This window comes from Gracilinanus agilis, chromosome 2 (genome assembly GCF_016433145.1).
Source record: "Gracilinanus agilis isolate LMUSP501 chromosome 2, AgileGrace, whole genome shotgun sequence".
Classification (NCBI taxonomy): Eukaryota; Metazoa; Chordata; class Mammalia; order Didelphimorphia; family Didelphidae; genus Gracilinanus; species Gracilinanus agilis.
Window position 1 is genome coordinate 401,838,429 of NC_058131.1, and position 21,169 is coordinate 401,859,597.

Genomic DNA, 21,169 nt, shown 5'->3' on the forward strand with positions numbered 1-21,169 from the left:
ACAGGAAACAGTTTATAAAGTATATGAGACTGTTGAAACTGCTGAGGATACTCTTCTGGGTTTAATAAAGTTACCCTACCAGTATGTCATTCTTCAATGGTAGATTGAGGGGAAAGGAGATATTATGGTTCACATGAATTTTCTCATTTGGTATATAGAGCAAATTCATCAGAGAACCAAATAAAATAATTACATTGAGAAGAGAATGGTTTAAGAAGTTCTAGAAAAAAAGAGGAGGGATCCCCCAACCCCAACCTCCTGAACATCTTTTACCTCAGGGTACATAATACAAGTGAAAATAATTACCTTGTAAAATGACTACAAAACTCATGGGATTAAAAATTTTTAAGCTGTACATAATCGAACTCATTCAAAGGTTAGTAAAAAAGGCCTAAAAAGAAACTGGGTAGTCTCATAACATGATTACTAACTATACAAAATGTACTTTACTGAGGGTAAATTTGGCTATAGATAGGAGAAGTAGATTTTAAGGAATACTACTTACAAAATTCTTTACAAGTAATGCAATGGAAGAACATATTCTGAAGGACATCCTCAATTTTTATTATACAAAATTGGGAAAGAACATTTAAATTTCGGAAAACAAATGGATAAATTAGATACATTAGCATTTAAAATCAAGAACAAATCCTAAAATGTATTTAAAGTCTCATTCAGAAACAGAGAAAAAAGAAGTAGTCTTGATAGAATTAATATCTATTAGGGGAAATTTTCACCTCTAACTGAAATCCAAGCTATTCCTGCAGGTAGGATTTTCCTCTGAATCTTTTGCATCATGGTGAGCATGGAGGCTGGGAATAATTGGCTTTAAAAACTTAAATTCATTGATTCCAGAACTACTGGTCAGACACACCTCATACTGGTAGCTATGGGACAGGGTTCCAGTGCTATTGACATCTACTAAATGACTTGGGAAGGGGGCACTGGCTCTAAAGTGACTCATGTCTGAAGCATCTCTTTTCTTTTTCCATAGGTGTAGTACAGTGAACAGGATGGCAGAGATCAAGAAGAGAAAAGAGACAGAAGCCAAAGAAATTACCAAGTAGAGAGTAAGAGAATCATTCTGGACTGATTCTTTGGTAGATTCTTGGCGTTTTATATATGGCTCAGAGAATCCATCCACCAGAAGCACATTCAGTGTGGCTGCTGTGGACAGAGGTGGTTGCCCATTGTCCTTCACCAATACCAGGAGCCTCTGTTTGATGGCATCTCTGTCACTGATGGGCCTCACTGTATGAACTTCCCCATTATGGGCCCACACAGTGAAGAGTCCTGGGTCTGTGGCCTTGAGCAGCTGGTAGGAAAGCCATGAATTCTGTCCTGAGTCTCCATCCACAGCCACCACTTTGGTGACCAGGTAACCCGCCTCTGCTGTCCTGGGCACCAGGTCATTGCAGGGAGCTGTGCCATTTTGCAAAGGATACAGCACAAAGGGTGAGTTGTCATTCTCATCCAGGACCACAACTTGAACCAGAGTCTGACTGCTCAGGGCTGGAAACCCTCCATCAGTTGCCCTCACAATAAACTGAAAAGTTTGGATGGCTTCATAATCCAAGGATCTCAGAGCATAGAGATGTCCGTTGTCTGAATTGATGGAGATAAAGGAAAGGAGGGACAGATTTTCAGACTTGGAAGGCTGCAACGAATAGGTTACCTTGGCATTGGTCCCAGAGTCCCTGTCATTGGCACTGACATTGCCCAGGTATAAGGCAGGAGTGTTGTTCTCCTTGAGGTAAAACATATATGCTGTCTGAGTAAATACTGGTGGGTTGTCATTGACATCTGAGATAAACACCATGATGCTGTGCACTGTTTGGAGCCTCGGGAACCCCAAATCCGTGACAGTAATCGTGATGTTATATTGGGCCTTACTCTCTCTATCCAGCCGTCCTTCTGTTATCAAGGTATAGAAATTTTCTATGGAAGGTCGCAGGGTAAAGGGAATGTCTTCTTGAATAGAGCAAACCAGTCTTCCATTTTCTCCTGAATCTAAATCTGAAATACTAAAAACAGCCACCACCGTCTCAGGCGCATTCTCTGGAATAGGACTGGTAAGTGATGACATAGCCAGTTCAGGGGCATTGTCGTTCAGATCTGTCACCTGAATAATTACAGTACATTTTCCAGAAAGGCCACCACCATCAGTTCCTTCAACATCTACCTCATACCGTTGAATTGTCTCAAAGTCTAGTTTTTCTTTGAGTAGAATATCTCCTGAGATGGGATTTATTTCGAAAGTTTTGCCAATTTCTTCAGAACTATGAAAAAGGGAATATATTATATCTCCATAATTTCCATCGTCTAAGTCTCTAGCAGAGACAGTGACAACCAGGGAGCCAATAGAATTGTTCTCTGGGATCTGAACCTCATATCGAGGTTGAACAAATACAGGAGCATTGTCATTAATGTCCACGACCACAATGCGGATGCAAGCCGTCCCAGACCTGGGCGGGGACCCACCATCTATGGCCGTGAGGATTAGTGTGAGCTCTGCCTGCTCCTCACGGTCCAGGGCTTTGATTAACACCAGCTCTGGAAATTTCCTGCCTTCACCTCTGCTGTGAGTCTGAAGGTAGAAATGGTAGTTAGGGCTGAGCGTATAGTTCTGTACAGCGTTATGTCCTACATCTAAATCTTCTGCGTTTTTCAGAGGCAAGACAGAACCCGGAATACTATTTTCAGGGATTTTCAGGAGCATCTCCGGTTCTAGGAACACGGGCGAATGGTCATTAATGTCTTCCACTCGCAGTTCAGCCCGAAATATCTTTAAAGGGTTTTCCAGTAAGATCTGGAAAGACAGCAGACAGGGCTCTGTGGAGCCGCATAGCTCCTCCCGGTCCAATTTCTCCTTAAGGATCAGATCTCCGGTTTCTCGACTTAGCTGCAAATGCTTCTTATTCCCTTTGGAAGCGATTCGGGCCCCTCTGGCTGACAGATCTCCTAACTCTAACCCCAGGGCCATTGCTACGTTTGTCACAAAGGAGCCACTCTCAGACTCCTCCGCCACCGTAAACCTTCCCAGGTCGCAACCGGCCTCAGACACCCATAGCAAAAAAACAAGAAAGAAGACTTGCCTTTGCTGTGGAATTGCTTTCCTTTCGGGCTCCATTGTTCCTTGGTTTGCCTCCTTTTCAGCTTCAATCGCCCAGCTCCGCCTCAAATAAGATCCAGATTCTGCAACTCACATTAGCCAGGTTCTAATTCTGCTGGTGAGCAGCAGAGGAACCAGGCTTGTATTCTTTCTCAACTCCAGCTATTGCTATCTCCACCTTTGCCTTTGTTTCGTTCTCCCAGTCTGTTTCACCGTGAATTACGTAGGCAGAGCCATAGAGTCTCCTTCTTAGCCTGCAGCGCCACCAAGTGTCGCTTCTAAAAGTTGAAACGGTGATGGTGTTATTGTTTTATTTTGCAAAGTATGTTAAATATTTGATTGTTGCAACCGTTGTTACCCAATGCTTTTAGAGTATGCTTTGCTATCCAGGATATAAAGCTTCATTCACGTATGGTATACGGGAGTTGGAAAGAGCTCTATAGACTGATGTGGAGAAATGATAAGACCTATCAGTCACCTCGTTGTGGTATATGTCCCTTGGTTGTGGATGTGTTGAAGACAGAGAGAGAGAGACATAGAGAGAGAGAGAGAGAGAGAGACAGAGACAGAGACAGAGAGAGACAGAGAGACAGAGACAGAGAGAGACGGAGAGATAGATAGACACAGAGAGACACAGGCAGACAGAAAGACAGACAGAATCAGAGAATGAGAGTGAGAGAGAAGAAAAAAGGAGAAAAAAATTTAAAGTGTAGCATTAGGGAAAGAACATCATAAAATAATTTTAACCACTTTCAAAACAAGGAAGAGGAATTTGCAAGTGCACGTAGGTTCAAGGGATACAAATGTATTTAAACTCTACAGAAAAATTTCAGAATACATTTGGAGACAGAACTATTTTAGGTTGTATCATGGAGGGGGCACTTAACTTACTACTAAGTTCTGGTTTAAGAAAATTGTCCTGCCACACTGAAATAGTCCTGAGAGAAGGAAAAAACACAGATAATATGAGGACTCAGAAAATTACATTTTTTTAATCAAGCCAATTCCTATTTTTCCAGTCATTTTGTTAATACACTTGAGTATTGGAAATCATCAAAGGCATCTGTTTATTTCTATATATGAAACTTGGATCTAATCTAAACAAATGTCTTATATATGCCAAAATATTCATAGCAAAACCAACTTTGCAGAAGCAAAGAAGGTGTTCATTGACTATGAAATAGTTGAACAAATGTGGTATATTAATGCAATGAATAATATTAAGCTGTAAGAAAAAATAAAAGATGAAAATCAGAAACATGGGAAGACAAGAATGAACTGATGCAAAGGAAAGGGAACAAAGACAATAATATAAACAGGAACTACAAGGGGCAGCTGGGTAGCTCAGTGGATTGAGAGTCAGGCCTAGAGACAGGAGGTCCTAGGTTCAAATCTGACCTCAGACACTTCCTAGCTGTGTGACCCTGGGCAAGTCACTTGACCCCCATTGCCCACCCTTACCACTCTTCCACCTAGGAGCCAATACACAGAAGTTAAGGGTTTTAAAAAAAAGGAACTACAAGAATTTAAATGAAAACAACACTAAAAGACACTTAAATTATTATTAGGATTAAGAACTTAAGTGAAAACAACACTGAGATACATTAGTATAAGTTAAATGCAGCAACCCAGCTTGCCTCTAGAGTATATGATGAAGCACAATTCCCTCTTCTCAGTAGAAAGGGGTTGAATTAAGGTGCGAAACCTTTGCATTCTCAGTCAGATGGAGTCATTGTGATGTTTCCTTTTAATTAATTATTTTTATCTGTAATAAAGGATTGTTCTTTGTGCAGGAGGGGGGAATATTGGCAAATGACCATTATATAAAATGTCAAAAGCACAAATTAAATATTAAAAATATTTAATAAGTGTACCTCTAAAAACTTCTAATGGATATTCCAAGCATTTTTGGATATGAGCTATACACATAAAAACCCTCTTTAAAATATTTGATGAAAAATTTCTAGGTTGCTTAACTACATATCTGTTTCTTTTATTAACAATTATTTCAGTTGGTGTATGATATTAATTTTCAATCAAGCATATGATCATTTTATTTCTAAAATGTCACACAGAAGTGAATATGTAGTTATTTGCCAAGAGAAACTTCCAAACCTTGGTGGGGGGTGGGAATGTTTGTTAAAAAACAACAACTCTGTAAAGCAAAGCACTGCATTTACTTATATTAAAGCACTATGGAAAGAGAATATGAAATTTTGAAGTACAGACAATAAAAAATATTTTCCTAAGTCCTGATAACTCAAGAGCATTTAGCATGTGCATTATACTCATCTTCATTGTTTCTGTAAAGGTTCAGGTTAGAACAATTAGAGTATTCTTAGGGGCTCCGGGTGGGTTAGGGATCAAACATGTACCACTATTTTACAAATCAAAATCAAACAAAATTCTGTCCTCTGACTTCAAAACGATGATAATATAAATGAAGGCAATATATAAGTATCCAAATGACTGCAATGCCCAACCTGCAGAAGTGAAAAAGTTTCAATGATTAGCATATTCAATAACTCTCTAATAATTTTGGGAATAAAGGACTACTGGGGCAATGTCCATAGCAAATAAAAAAAAATCACATGTACATTGTCATCACTACATATCTCTAATTGAAGCCAGAGCTACTCCTAAAGGTTGGGATTTCTTCTAGGTCTCTCCCAGTATTCTGATCTTGGAGGCTGGGAATGATAGGCTTCAGGAACTTGAATTCTTCATTCCTTAAGCCACTGGTTGGATACACCTCATACTGATAACTCTGGAAAAGAGTTCCTGCTCCACTGATATCCACTAAGTTGCCTGGATAGGGACCACTGGTCTCCAAGCAAACTCCACTTCCCAAATTTCTCTTCTTTTTACATAGATGCACAGCTATGAAAAGAAAAATGGAGACCAGGAAGAAGAATGAGACTTAAACTAAAGAAATTACCAAATAGACAGTGAGGGAGTCAGTGTGGATTTGCTCCTTATTTGTGTCTGGGAACTGTACATGTGGCTCAGAGAATCTGTCCACCAGGAGTACATTCAGTGTGGCTGCTATAGACAAAGGTGGCTTTCCATTGTCCTTCACCAGAACCAGAAGCCTCTGCTTGATCGTGTCTCTGTCCCTGATGGGTTTTCCTATACGAACTTCCCCGTTATGAGCCCACACAGTGAAGAGTCCTGGGTCTGTGGCCTTGAGCAGCTGGTAGGAAAGCCAGGAATTTTGTCCTGAGTCTCTATCTATAGCCACCACCTTGGTTACCAGGTAACCAGGCTCTGCTGCCCTGGGAACAAGATCATTACAGGGACCAGTGCCATTCTGCAGAGGATAGAGTACAAAAGGAGAATTATCATTTTCATCCAGGACCACAACCTGAACCAGAGCCTGGCTCCTCAGGGATGGGGTGCCACCATCAGCAGCCCTCACAGTGAACTGAAAGGCTTGGATAGTTTCATAATCCAGGGATCTCAGAACATAGAGATGCCCATTGTCTGAGTTGATGGAGATATAGGAGAAGAGGGGCAAGTCTTCAGACTCTGGAGGCTGCAGAGAATAGGTGACTTTAGCATTGGTTCCTGCATCCCTGTCATCTGCACTGACGTTCCCAAAATGGAGGGCAGGGCTGTTGTTCTCTCTGAGGTAGAATATATAGGCTGTCTGGGTAAATACTGGGGGATTGTCATTGACGTCGGAGATGAATACCGTGAAGTAGTGCTCGGTTTTGAGCATCGGGGATCCTAGATCCCTGACGGTAACAGTAATGTTATATTGAGCTCTACTTTCCCTGTCCAGAGCTCCCTCTGTGACCAGTGTGTAAAAGTTCTTAAAAGTTGGTTTCAGGGAGAAAGGGAGATCTTCCTAGATAGAACACATTATCCTTCCGTTGTCTCCAGAGTCTCGATCTTGGATGCTGAAAATAGCGACTACAGTCTCTGAAGAGTTCTCTGGGATATTGCTGTTAAGTGAAGACACAGTCAGTTCTGGAAAATTGTCATTCAAATCCATTACTTGAACCACAACAGTGCATTTCCCAGAAAGACCTCCGCCATCGATTGCTTCAATATCCACCTCGTATTTCTGAATTGCCTCGAAGTCCAGTTGTTTTTTGAGTCGAATCACTCCTGAGATGGAGTCTACTCCAAAAGTTTGACTAACTGCATCTGAAGCTTGGAATATAGTGTAGGATATGTCTCCGTAGATCCCTGTGTCTAAATCTCGAGCAGACACTAACAATTGGAGAGCCCACCAGGCTGTTCTCTGGTATTTGAACCATATACTGGGCGTGATCGAAGATTAGGACATTGTCATTGATGTCCACAACCAGAATCCGGACTTGAGCAGTCCCGAATCTGGGTGGAACCTCCCGGTCTACTGCTGTGAGAGTTAAAGTGATCTCAGGCTGCTCCTCCCTGTCCAACATTTTATCTAACACCAGCTCCGGATATTTTCTTTCATCACTGCTGTGCGAGTGCGGAGGAGGAAATAGGGGTTGGGGTTGATGGTATAGTTCTGGAGACTGTTTATTCCAACGTCCAAATCATGGGCGATCTTTAGTGGAAACAGAGCCCCTGGCGAAGTGCTTTCTGATATTTTCAGGAGTATCTCAGATTCTGGGAACGTGGGTGAATGGTCATTTATGTCTTCTACTCGCAGTTCAGCCCGGAAAAACTGAAAAGGATTTTCCAGTAAGATCTGGAAAGGTAGCACACAAGGCTCGACAGGGCCACACAGCTCCTCCCGGTCCAGCTTCTTCTTAATCAGAAGAAACCCAGTGTCACGTTTAAGCTGCAAATATTGAATCTTATCCTCAGAGATCAACCGGGGCCCCTCGGGAGGACAACTCCCCAACCTCTAGCCCCATGGTTTTTGCAATATTAGTCACAATGGAACCATTCTCCGTTTCCTCTGCCACGGAGTACCTCCCTGGCTCCGAAACCGCCTCAGACAAGAGTAAAACAACAATAAGAAATACCACTTGCCTGTTCTGCAGAATCTTCCTTGGCGCAGTCTCCATTGCTGCAGTGGGGTACAAACTGCGCAATCCTAATAGTAGAAAATTGCTCGAACAATCAAATCTGGCTTCCTGGTCTAAATTACTGTGAAGGGTTTATATGTACATCCAGATAAGAATGACGAATATTTCTTTAGCCCCAGCTATGGCTTACAATACGTTCCTTTCCGGGGAGTGTCTTGTATTTTATTCTCCTTCTTAGTCTACATCGCCACCATGCGTCCTTATGGACAAATTACCCTTTAAATCCATTTCAGTACGAAAATACCCTTTTTAGGTGAAAACATGATGACAAAAATCGATAACATTTGCATGCAGCTTTTAGAGCTTACAAATTGGTTTTATATATGTGTACTCAGTTAATCTTTATAACCTTGTGAGGTGGATGTTACATTTTAAAGATGAAGACACTGATGAGAGATCAGATGAATTGTCCAGAGTCACACAGCCAGTAAGTGTCTGAGGTTGGATCCCAAATCAAATCTTCCTGATAAGTCCTGTACACTATTTATGCCTTTACCTAGTTGTTTATAATCCACCTTAGTATGGTACTTATGAAAACCAAAAAATTATTTTGTCTTCCCCACATAATTATTAATCAAGGATAGAGAAAACATTGTTCACTCTTGTCAGGGACTATTCATAGATACAATGACTGTTAACCTTAAAAAAAGCCAAAGCTTAAATCTATAGTTAATGATTTCGCTTCAATATCAAAATATTTTCACTCTATTTCATAATTTTTGACATTACAAGAAGCAAACATTTTGTGAAAACTTGTGGTCTACAAGGTTACATCCTCAACCATCCCTATTTTGGGGCTTTCATTAGTTTCCATAAAAAGCCTAAATGGTATTTACCTTATAACTTGCTCTTTTGGAAGACATACCAATTCTTGAATTCAGGCCCAGAATATCTTAATAAAATAAAATTATCATCATAAAATCATAAAATATTAGGGGTGTATGAATCCTCATTGAGATATCATTCTTTATTTTACAAGTGGTAAAATTGAAGCCAAAAGAAGGGACATTACCTACTTCACATATTAGAGTATTAGATGGGTCATGTTGTGTTAAAAAGAAAAGGAACAAATTTGTAATTAAAAGAATAATACATTTCAATCAAACTGAAGTTTTATTTATTGAGTTAATCAATTCAGTTCCTTATTTACTTTCTTGGATTTCATAATATCTTTTCATTTCATAAATCTATTTCATTACATTTCCCATGTAGTTTCTGGTAGCTCATTGTTGAGAACAATTCGTGTAGCCAGAAATCGGAATTATACCATTTATTTACATAGAAAAGGATGAAAATAAAGAGGAGTGGGGTAGCTAGGTGGTTCAATGGATAGAGAACCAGGCCTATAAACAGGAGATCCTAAATTCAAATTTGGCTTCAGACATATCCTAGCTATGTCACCTTGGGTAAGTCACTTAACCCCAAATACCTAGTCCTTACCAATTCTCTACCTTGGAACCTTAGTACTTACTGATTCTAAGAGAAGGTAAGGATCAAAAAAATAAAGTGGAGAGTTGTCCATTTACACAGTGAATTTTCCTAAAATGAATAGCAAATATAGATTAATAAAACACAGATAGAGAGAATCCATATGTGCATGAGATCTGAATGGATGGTAAAGGTGAAAATTTTACTAAGGATGATAATTTTGCTATGTGCAAACAAAATTTGTTATTTTACTTAATTTGACTCAAATTCAATTATTTAATGGAGATTAAGCAAACTTACTTTCATTTTTCCAAGTTAATTCAGATTTCCTCCATATTGGTCTGTCTATATTACTTAGCTCATAATTTAATTTGACAGATTATAAATACAGGGAAAAAATGACTTATTTGGAGAACAAATGGGATTTTGATACATATAGTAGAAAAGAGTTATTTCAATAAAAAGGTACTATCAATACTAGGAAAACAATCCATAAGGATGATTGTTGAAATTATAAAAAACAATTTTGAAAATTAAAGCTTTTTCTAAATTAAGTACATTGGAACTGGAGAGCCACCAAATGATGCTTAGATCATTGCTAGGTTGAGCTGGAAAATCATCATTAAAAATTATGGCTGAAATAGATATGGTACAATGCTCGGATAAGGACACACAATGTGCCAAAAAAGATTCAACAATATCCAGCTTCATAAATATTTATTGAATTTCCATAATGTACACTTAGCAGTATTGTGAACTAAGTAACAACTTTATATCTATATTGTGTCTATATTAAATATACACATTTATTGGCAATTAAAAAAAACAGGAAATGCTAAAAGTATTTCAACTCTAGTGACAAGAATAAGGAAAGGGAATGCTAAGATAGGATAAAAAGTATAGAGATTATTGTGGGACAAATACAAAAGATCACATTTTCATAACAAAGTGAAGGGAAGACAGACTCTTAGCATGTAACTTGACTCTGATGACATGAAATATGTTGATTTATCAATGGCCAATAGTTTATTGACATAAATTTACTGATCATCTGGGTTTGTCACTTCGAATTTCCTATCTGGATATAGCCTTGACTTAGGGTACATTTAAAAAGAGAAATAGAAGGTTTTAAAATGCTGTTATTTCATTAGAAGAATGCTAAAAGAGGGTTTTAGGCAAGTATCCCTTAAACTTATTACACAATACATTTCTTTTTCTTGTAAAGGTAACATTTGGAAATTTCTTTGAATAATAATCATACTTAAATATATGTAGCTTTTCCAAGAAAATTAAATATTTCAAACATTTGAGAGTGAAAATAATTCAATCTCCAATTTTACCCTTTGTGTTTGAATATCATTGATATTAATTACATGCAGAAAAGAATGTAGCACAATATAAATTCAATTTATAAACTAGTTTATATTCTTCCTTAAACTAAGATTGTTGGCAACAAATATTTAAGATGGTTAATTAGCTTTGTAGCCCTGTAATAAGAACGAATGAGGTAGAAACCCATCCCTAATTATGTAAAAAAAATCAAATATATGTGAACATACAGATGCATTAAATTGACTAAGTAAAGAAACACGATAGAAATGGATTTACAAAATGAACACGTAGAATCTCATTTTGGTAAATATTTAACTGAGCCCAAAGTTTTTCTGGGAGGGAGGGCTTTCTTCTGAGTTTCTCCCACTGTCTGAAGTGGGAAGGCTAGGAATAATAGGCTTTAAGAATTTAAACTCACTAGAGCCAGAATCATTGTTCAGACATACTTCATAGTGGTAATTCTGGGAGAGGGTCCCAGTACCCCTAACATCCATGAAATGGCCTGGGAAGGAGCTGTTGGGCCTGAAATGAATGTCATCAGTGGCATCCTTCTTTCTCCACAAGCGCAGAGCAATAAACATTATCACAGAAAACAGAAAAAGGAAAGAGACAGAAACTAGAGAAATGATCAAATAAATGGTGAGAGAGTCATACTGAACTTGCTCCTTAGGTATATCTGGGAGTTGTAAGTAAGGCTCAGAAAATCCATCGACTAGGAGCACATTTAGTGTGGCTGCTGTGGACAAAGATGGCTGTCCATTGTCCTTCACTAGTACCAGGAGCCTCTGCTTAATAGCATCTCGGTCACTAATGGGCCTCACTGTATGCACTTCCCCATTATGGGACCACACAGTGAAGAGTCCTGGGTCTGTGGCTTTGAGCAGCTGGTAGGAAAGCCAGGAATTCTGTCCTGAGTCTCTATCCACAGCTACCACCTTTGTGACCAAGTAACCTGGTTCTGCCATCCTTGGCACTAGGTCATTACAAGGGGCTGTGCCATTCTGCAAAGGGTATAGAACCAAGGGACAGTTATCATTCTCATCCTGGATTATTAGCTGAACCAGTGCCTGACTACTCAGAGCTGGGGAGCCTCCATCAACTGCCCTCACAGTGAATGGTAAAGTTTGAATGATTTCATAATCCAAGGATCTCAAGGCATAGAGATGCCCATTGTCTGAGTTGATGGAGATATAAGAGAAGAGGGGCAGCTCTCCAGTCTCTGGAGGCAGCAGGGAGTAGGTAATTTTGGCATTTGAACCCCAGTCCCTGTCACTGGCACTGACACCACCAATGTGGAAAGCAGGGCTGTTGTTCTCCTGGAGGTATAGTGTGTAGGCTGTCTGAGTAAACACTGGAGGGTTATCATTGATATCAGAGATCACTACTGTGATATTCTGCTCAGTTTTGAGCCTGGGAGATCCCAAATCTGTGACAGTAATGGTAATGTTATACATGTCTCTGATCTCTCTGTCCAGAACTCCATCAGTTACCAAGGTATAGAAGTTCTCCAAAGACGATTTCAGGACAAAGGGAATATTATCTTGGATAGAGCAAACCATCCTTCCCTTGTCTCCAGAGTCCTGGTCTGAAATACTGAAAACAGCAACGATAACATCAGATGAGTCCTCAGGGATGGGACTAGTTAAAGAAGACAAGACTAATTCTGGAGGATTGTCATTTAAGTCCATTACATGGATTAGGACAGTGCATTTTCCAGAAAGGCCTCCCCCGTCAGTGGCCTCAATATCCACTTCATATGACTGAATTATCTCGAAATCCACTTGTCTTTTCAGTCGAATTTCTCCGGAAAGAGGGTTTACTTTGAACGTTTGGGTAATCTCCTCAGAACTCTGAATAAGTACGTATGAGATTTCACCATTGCTTCCTGTGTCCAAGTCTGTGGCAGACACAGTGACAACCAAGGAATCGATGGGGCTATCCTCGGGAATCTGAACCTCATACTGGGGCTGGGCAAACACGGGACTATTATCATTGATGTCTACAACCAAGACTCGAATTTGGGCGGTCCCAGACTTGGGCGGGGATCCACCATCTACTGCGGTCAGGGTTAAGGTGAACTCTGGCTGCTCCTCCCGATCAAGGGCTTGGCTCAAGACCAACTCTGGGTACTTCCTGCCATCACTGCGGGTTCGAGTGTGAACACGGAAATGGGAGTTGGGGTTGACTGTATAGTTCTGAACATTGTTGATACCTACATCCAAATCTAAAGCATTTTTCAGAGAAAATGAAGACTCTGGTGGGCTATTCTCTCGGACTTTCAAGAGCATTTCACTGTCTGGGAAAATGGGCGCGTGATCATTCACATCTAGCACTCTCAGCTCTGCAGGAATTACATGAAAGGGGTTTTCCAATAAAATCTGGAAAGGCAGCACACAGGGCTCGGCAGGGCCACACAGCTCCTCCCGATCCAATTTCTCTTTTAGGACCAAATCTCCGGTCTGAATGTTGAGCTGTAAATGCTGTTTTTTCCCTTTAGAAGTGATCTGAGCACCTCTGGCAGACAGTTCCTCAACCTCCAAGCCCAAAACCTTTGCCACATTGCCCACAAAAGATCTACTCTCCATTTCCTCCGCCACTGAAAAGCTCCCGGGTTCCAGAGACGATACACACACACAGAGCAAAACAAGGAAGAGAACTTGCCTTTGGAATGGAATCGACTCCCCTCTGGGCTTCATTGTTCTTTCGGAATCCTCCTTTCAAGCAATTAGAACCTAGCTCAGCTTTCAGCTGCACCCCAAAGTCACACCACAACAATTCGCCAGACTAAAACCTCCGAAATGTAAAGACGATATGCCTTTCAGCTTCGCTATCCTCTTTCCAGCTCTGGCTAACAGCGTATGTCCTGTCAGTAGTATCTATGGCTGCCTGTATTTCAACCTATTTGAACTGGCAACTGAAATCCATTTTTTTGTCTTCTTCTTCATAGTCTGCAGCGCCACCACGTGTTCTTTCAAAGAATTAAATGGCTCCTTTTCACGGCCACAACAAAATCTCGTCAATGTTTCCCACCAGCTTGATTCAAACATTCTCTCTGAATGGGAATGGTGTTCTTAGAGGAGGTGAAACTAGAAATCTGGCTCTGAGATCTGTAGGTTTCGAAAAGCTCTGAGGGCTGTCATAAACTTAATTTTATGGTTAATGAGAATCTCCTAGGCATAGTCATTTTTTGAGAAAAACTGCACAAGTTGAGAAAGAACATCCACAAACGAAACAAACTATTTAAAGAAGCTTCCAATAATTTGAATTGAATATGAACTCTAACGGAAGGAAGTGGCTATGAGGAGGTTTTTTTTTTTAATCAGGATGTGTTTAGTTTAAGATTTTTAAAATTTTGTTTTTTAAAAACCTGCTTAGCAAATTCCAAGTAAAAGAACTTCCATATACAAAGTTGAAAAGAGGAAGGTGATTGAACAGGAGTCTTTATCACTCACAGCTTGTTTTTCCTTTTAAATATTTAATTTAGGTAAGATAAGGAAACTTTTAATATACTACTACGTTCTGGTTTAGGACATTTTCCAAAGCAAAATCAAAAAGATCTCAATTTTAACACCTTCAAAAACCCTGATAAAAATGCAATTTACATTTACAAAAATCCATGTGAGGGTATTTCTCCTTGATTTGCAGAGTATTTATGACAAAGGATTCCAGGTCTTCAACTAGTGGGGGAAAGAGTTCTCTGGGAAGGGGATTCTGTTCTTTATTTTGAGTTCAATTTTGAATACTAGAGGAAAAGTCTGTCATTTAGAAGACCTTTATATTGAGTTCTAAGTAATAGGACGGACCCTTAGTGGGTTAGTTGAGGTAGAAACTGTCTTTTCACTGCTATCCTTGCATTTTCTAGATTTATCATAACCCCCAAAAAAGAAACTACACCTGATTCAATTCACCATCATCTATCAAAATTCAAGTAATCCTTATACCAACATAGATCATATCCTATGACTGGTAGAGGGCACTAGCTTTGGGAGAAAAAGCCACACTATTGTAGACAACTTGTGAATAAACTTAGCTAGGTTGTTGCTTGGATGATAGACTCACAATCAAGCATAAGTCCATATACTAAATTGTTGTTTTTTTCAATTGTTCAGGACTTGCCAAAGCTTATAATCTGATGAAAATATTTAAGAACCTAGGGCCACCTCTACATAATGAGAAAGACTTAGAGGGAAGGTGCTTTCATAGATTCATCATTACTATTCAAAATACATAGTCAACAGAAACTTCTTCAGAAAGAAATTACATAACATGCTCAAATAGTTCAAAGGAATAGAAAACTCCAGGAAGAATATGCAAATCTTGTAAATCAGATTTATCTATTTCTTTTGTCCAGTGAAATGTCTATTCTATTTCATTCAGGATATTCCTTTGCCTTACTAGTGCAATTCAACAATAAATTCAATTCAAACTGATCTACTGGAACGCAAAAAGAATAAATACATGAATAACAATCTTTATAGCTATGAAGGTTGTTCTTTCTGTTTGCATCTATCTTTATTGGCAGATGAGTATCTCAACACAAGGCAAACTTGGTCCTCACAAAACCACATAAAACAAAAAAATATAGAAAATAAGAATCATTTTGAAAATGTGATGCCCTAAATTTAGAATTAAATTCACTTACATTAAATTGTATATCTAATTTGAGTTCTGAGTATATCAAAGGAAATGTAGATTTAAAGCATATTGTAGTTGCATAGAAAAAGTTGTCAGCATTATCACATTGGTAAAGATTATAAATTCCTCAAAACTCTTCAAAAGCCATTTTATTGTAAAAAAAAATCAGGTAGTAAAAAATCCCACAAATTTTCTTTTTAATGTGCTTTAAATTTTTTCCTCCAAAAGGTAAAATTATTTTCATCTCGTATATTTTCCATTCAGTATGATTATAGCTTGGAATGTTATAATGAAGCACAAGAAAATTCTTGTTCTTTCAATAACATTTATGCTAATATTCCAAGGATCTGTGAATTCTTTGATAGGAAGCATCATAGTAAAGTGAAAAAAGCTAATGGATTTCAAGTTAGAGGACCTAGGTTTAAATCCCACTTTTGTCATTTTTCTAGCTGGACTATTAAACATCTTTCTTTAGATAGTCAATCTTCACATTCGAGGCTATGCTAAGTTTTTTCAGCCATACCATCTTGGAATAAATGATCTTTACCTACTGTAGTTGAAAAAAATGTATCACATTGTAGACAATTTTCTAGTAATATACCTCCAAAAAATTTACTATCAGAAAAGCTTATACATGTGATTACAATACAGCTGGGGGGGGGGCAGGAAACATAGATACATGTTTAATTACAATAAGAACTCCAAAATCAAAAGTTCCCAAAAGTACCAACTATACAAGAGAATCAAGAAGACATATTTTGCTATTAGAATAAGATAATTACTTTCAGTGATAATATTTTTATTGTGACAAAAATTAGAAAACCTAGAAAGCATGCTGTTGCAGAACATATATAGAGTACAGTAGATGGTACAGAGTAGTGTACAGCAGAGGAGCTAAAGAGACTCAGTTATTCATAGCTAAAGGAGACTCTATATTGAAAAGATAGAAGAATTCAGAGATGAAGTTTCAATTGATGAGTACCCTTTTAAGCTCCAGCATAAAGGATAAAATTGAACTACAAAAACAAGGGAGGCTAGATGAGGGAAAGGCATGCATTGTTAGAGAATTGTTAGAATCTCCATTTAATTCATCAATATCCAACTGAATTAGAATATGTAGAAGGGAAACACTATTTAGCTCTTCTATAAGACATGAAGAATATTGAAAAATCAACAAAGATGTTAATTCCTTTTTTTTTTTTAACCCTTACCTTCTGTCTTGGATACACAGTATTGACTCCAAGACAGAAGAGTGGCAAGGGCTAGGCAATGGGGATTAAATAACTTGCCCGGGGTCACACAGCTAGGCAGTGTCTGAGGCCATATTTGAACCCAGGACTTATCATCTCTAGGTCTGACTCTCAATTCACTGAGCTACCTAGCTGCCTCCCAAATATGTTTATTCTTGAAAACATTCTTTTTCAATTTTTAGCTGAATCCAATGTTATTAGGAAAGGGTGGGATTTCCTCAGGATCTTTCTGAGTGATTGGAGCAAAGAGATTGGGAATAATGGGCTTCAAGAATTTGAACTCACCTCCCCCTGAGCCACTGGTCAGACACACATCATACTGATAGCCCTGAGACAAGGTCTCTGTGCCACTGACATTCACTAACTGTCCTTGAAAGGAGACTCCAGGGCCAAAGTTTCCACCCTCTACTGCTTTTTCCCTTCTCCTCCACAGGCATACAGAGATAAAGAGTATGACAGAGACTAAGAAGAGAAAGGAAACTGAAGCTAGAGAAATAACCAAGTAGACTGTGAGGGAATCCATCTTTGGCTCCTCTTTAAATACATCTGGAAGCTTCATATAGGGCTCAAAGAAGCCATCTACCAGGAACACATTCAGTGTGGCTTCTGTGGACAGAGGGGGCTGCCCATTGTCCTTCACCAGTACCAGAAGCCTCTGCTTGATGGGTCTTACTGTTCGCACTTCCCCATTGTGGGCCCACACAGTGAAGAGTCCTGGGTCTGTGGCCTTAAGTAACTGGTAGGAAAGCCAGGAATTCTGTCCTGAGTCTCCATCCACAGCAACTACTTTGGTTACTAGGAAACCTGGATCTGCTGCCCTGGGTACCAGGTCATTGCAGGAAGCTGTGCCATTCTGCAGGGGGTACAGAACAAAGGGAGAGTTGTCATTCTCATCCAGGACCATGATCCGAACCAGAACCTGGCTACTCAAGGGTGGGGAGCCACCATCAGTTGCCTTCACTGTGAACTGGAAAGCTTGGATGGTTTCATGATCCAGAGATCTCAGAGCATAGAGATGCCCATTGTCTGAATTAATGGAGATGTAGGAGAAGAGGGGCAGATTTCCAGTCTCTGGAGAGAGAAGAGAATAGGTTACTTTGGCATTTGTCCCTGAGTCTCTGTCCCTGGCACTGACGCTGCCTATTTGAAGGGCAGGGCTGTTGTTTTCCCTGAGGTAGAGTGTGTATGCTGTTTGAATAAATACTGGGGGATTGTCATTGATGTCAGAAACCATTACGGTGATATTGTATTCGATTTTGAGCCTGGGGGAACCTAAATCTGTGACAGTAATGGTGATGTTGTATTCGGACCTGTTCTCTCTGTCCAGAGCTCCTTCTGTTAAGAGAGTATAGAAGTTCTTCATGGAAGGTTTCAATGCGAAAGGAACATGATCCTGGATGAAACAAAGCATCTTACCATTATCCCCGGAATCTGGATCTCGGATCTTGAAAACAGCTACAACAGTGTCAGGTGAATTCTCCGGAATGGGACTGGTTAAAGACGACATGATCAGTTCCGGGGGATTGTCGTTTAGATCAATCACTTGGATAAATACAATACATTTCTCTGAGAGGCCCCCTCCATCCGTGGCTTGAATTCTCACTGTGTAATCCTGAATAATCTCATAATCCAGATGTGCTCCTAGATGAAGTTCCCCAGTGGTGGAATTGATTTGAAAAGTTCTGCGTATATTTTCTGATGAGTGGAAGAGCGTATACGTTATTTCTCCATTATTTCCTGTGTCTAAATCTCTAGCAGAGACTGTGACAACCAGAAAGCCAATGGGGCTGTTCTCAGGGATCTGAACCTCATATCGAGGCTGAGTAAAGACAGGAGAATTGTCATTGACGTCCATAACTAAGACTCTGATCAGGGCAGTCCCAGACCTGGGTGGAGATCCTCCATCCAACGCAGTGAGGATTAAAATTATCTCTGGCTTTTCCTCACGATCCAATGATTTATCCAGGATAAGCTCTGGATATTTCCTACCCTCTCCACTATCTCGAATTTTAATGTGGAAATGAGGGTTAGGATTAACCGTATAATTCTGAAGTCCGTTTTCCCCAACATCTAAATCCTGTGCACTTTCTAGGAGGAACGACGTCCCGGGTGTTGTACTTTCTAATATTTTCAGGAGCATCTCAGTGTCCAGAAACATGGGTGAATGGTCATTTATATCTTGCACTTGCAGCTCGAACTGGAAAAACTGAAAAGGATTTTCCAGTAAGATATGAAAAGGCAGCACACAGGGCTGGGTGGGACCGCATATCTCTTCTCGGTCCAGTTTCTCTTTTAGGAGGAGATCCCCAGTTTCCCGGTTGAGGTGCAAATACTCTTTCTTGTTGTCCAGGACGATTTGCCCCATCCTGGCTGAAAGCTCCCTCATTTCCAGACCCCAGTCATTTGCCACATTGGCTACAAAGGAACCTCTCTCCATTTCCTCAGCCACCGAATACCGCCGAGAATATGAACCTGCTTCTGACACCCACAAAAAAACAAAGAGAACAACTTGCCTTTGTCGCCGACTTGTTCCAGCTTCAGGCTCCATGTTTTGTTTGGTGAGCTCTTCGGTTTTCAACTTCACTTCCGTAGACTCTGATTTCTTAGGCTGTGGCTATTCGGGTGACCGTCCTGGTGCTCTCTTCCTCCCCAGCTTTAGCTAACAAAGCTTCCAGCTCGGCTAACCTCGCCCTCTGCATCAGTAAATCCGATAGATTTCCTTTTCTTCCTTCTTAGCCTACAGCGCCACCAGGTGTCCCAAAACGGCCTTTTATGTTCTCAAGAATATAAGGAAAATACTGTAATATGATTGTGGGCTAGGATCTGACCCCCAGATAAAAGGCGTTTCCCCAACTTCTTGTATGTAACAAGAAGCAGTCACTGTTTTTCTTTTTTCAATAGCGATTTTGTGAATTTAATAGTTTGTTTTCATTTGTAATGTTATTTTCCACGTATGTGATCATTGTCTTGGTTATTAACACTTCTTCAAAATGTTGAATGTTAATATGGCAAACATACTTTCAAAATTGCAGAGATATTTGTATATACTTTAAGACTTTTATTGATGCCTTTTGCTTTTAACATAACAATAATTTCTGGATATATTACTCTGGTCAGCAGACCTTCATTTATAAAAAAGAAAAAGTTAACCCAAACCAACCAGAATGGCTCTCTTTGACATAGAATAAAATATTTTAATTTTCATTTTTTTCTCAGCCTCACAAGCACTAAGTAAGATGTGCTTTCCTAAACATAAAGCAGAACAAATAAAAGGGATTTCACATTAAGCTGCACTGTATCAACTACATTTCACTTCTCCCTCCAAGCACACAACAAATTCAAAACGTTATTTTCATTTTTGTTTATGAATTTTTCTTTTTTAATTGACAAAATTTGATTTGGTTTCCCTCTGACCTTCACATACCACTAAGAGGAGGAAATAATATCAAAATTATTGTAACAAATATACATAGTAGTCAAGGAAACAAATTCTTGCATTGACCAAGGAATATAAATGTTTGTGTGTATGCATACACACATATGTATACATACATATATACATGTACTTGTATATCTGCACCCTGAATCCTTCAGGGTGGACATATCTCTGTCAGGAGTTAGGTAGCATACTTCATCTTTCATCATAGGTCTTATGGAATCATGGTTGGTAATTGTATTTAGCAGACTTCTTAAACCTTTTGAAGTTCAATATGTTATTTTTAAAGCTGTCTTGATTGCCTACTTCCTACTGACCTACCTTGTGTTCATTTTTAAAGCCTCAGTGACTCTTCTTATTTCTTTGAATAAAATCAATCACTATCACTACCTCTTTTTCTCCCCCATTCTCTCTCCCCAAATAAAACAAAAGTCATTTTTATCAAGATTAGTCAACAAAAACAAATCCTCACAGTGACCATGTCTCAAAATAGATGTTTCATTCTGAAACTTTTGTTAATTAATCCATTATCTCCTAGGAGATTATATTGTTTTATCACCAGTTCTATAGAATCATGATTTGTCATTGCATTTTTCAGAGTTTTAAAATCTTTCAAAGTTGTTTTTCTTTACCAAAGAGTTATTAGATAGTTTTTCCCCTGGGCTCCATTCACTTCAATCTAAATCAATTCAGTTTTTCCAATACCATCCTTTTTTAAAAACCACTTCTTACAGCATAATAATATACTATTATGTAAATATTGCATAAATTGTTCAATTGTTACACAAATGATGAGTATTCCCTTAGATTTCAGTCCTTTGCCATTATAAAAAGGGGGCTATAATTTTGTTTTTAACAGATGGATCATATTTCTCTTTCTTTAGTCTCTTTGGCATATAGGTCTGTGATATCAGTGAGTCAAAGGTCCGAAGTGATATTTCACACTGTG

At 39.1% G+C, this 21,169-nt stretch overlaps 4 protein-coding genes across 4 annotated transcripts; all 4 read right to left on the reverse strand.

Annotated features, from left to right (window-relative positions):
* Nucleotides 1–739: 739 nt before the first annotated feature.
* LOC123235634 (protocadherin beta-15-like) lies at nucleotides 740–3,130 on the reverse strand. Its single transcript, XM_044661824.1, has one exon. It carries the CDS (start codon nucleotides 3,128–3,130, stop codon nucleotides 740–742), a length of 2,391 nt encoding a protein of 796 aa, XP_044517759.1.
* Nucleotides 3,131–5,729: 2,599 nt separating this feature from the next.
* On the reverse strand, nucleotides 5,730–8,118 carry LOC123235635 (protocadherin beta-4-like). The gene is given in 4 exon segments (XM_044661826.1): nucleotides 5,730–7,332; nucleotides 7,334–7,568; nucleotides 7,571–7,925; nucleotides 7,927–8,118. Coding segments are annotated over 4 exon segments (2,385 nt in total).
* Nucleotides 8,119–11,210: 3,092 nt separating this feature from the next.
* LOC123235636 (protocadherin beta-16-like) lies at nucleotides 11,211–13,595 on the reverse strand. The gene has a single exon (XM_044661827.1). The coding sequence runs from the start codon at nucleotides 13,593–13,595 to the stop codon at nucleotides 11,211–11,213; it is 2,385 nt and encodes a 794-aa protein (XP_044517762.1).
* Nucleotides 13,596–16,962: 3,367 nt separating this feature from the next.
* LOC123235637 (protocadherin beta-7-like) lies at nucleotides 16,963–19,332 on the reverse strand. Its single transcript, XM_044661828.1, has one exon. The coding sequence runs from the start codon at nucleotides 19,330–19,332 to the stop codon at nucleotides 16,963–16,965; it is 2,370 nt and encodes a 789-aa protein (XP_044517763.1).
* Nucleotides 19,333–21,169: the final 1,837 nt, after the last annotated feature.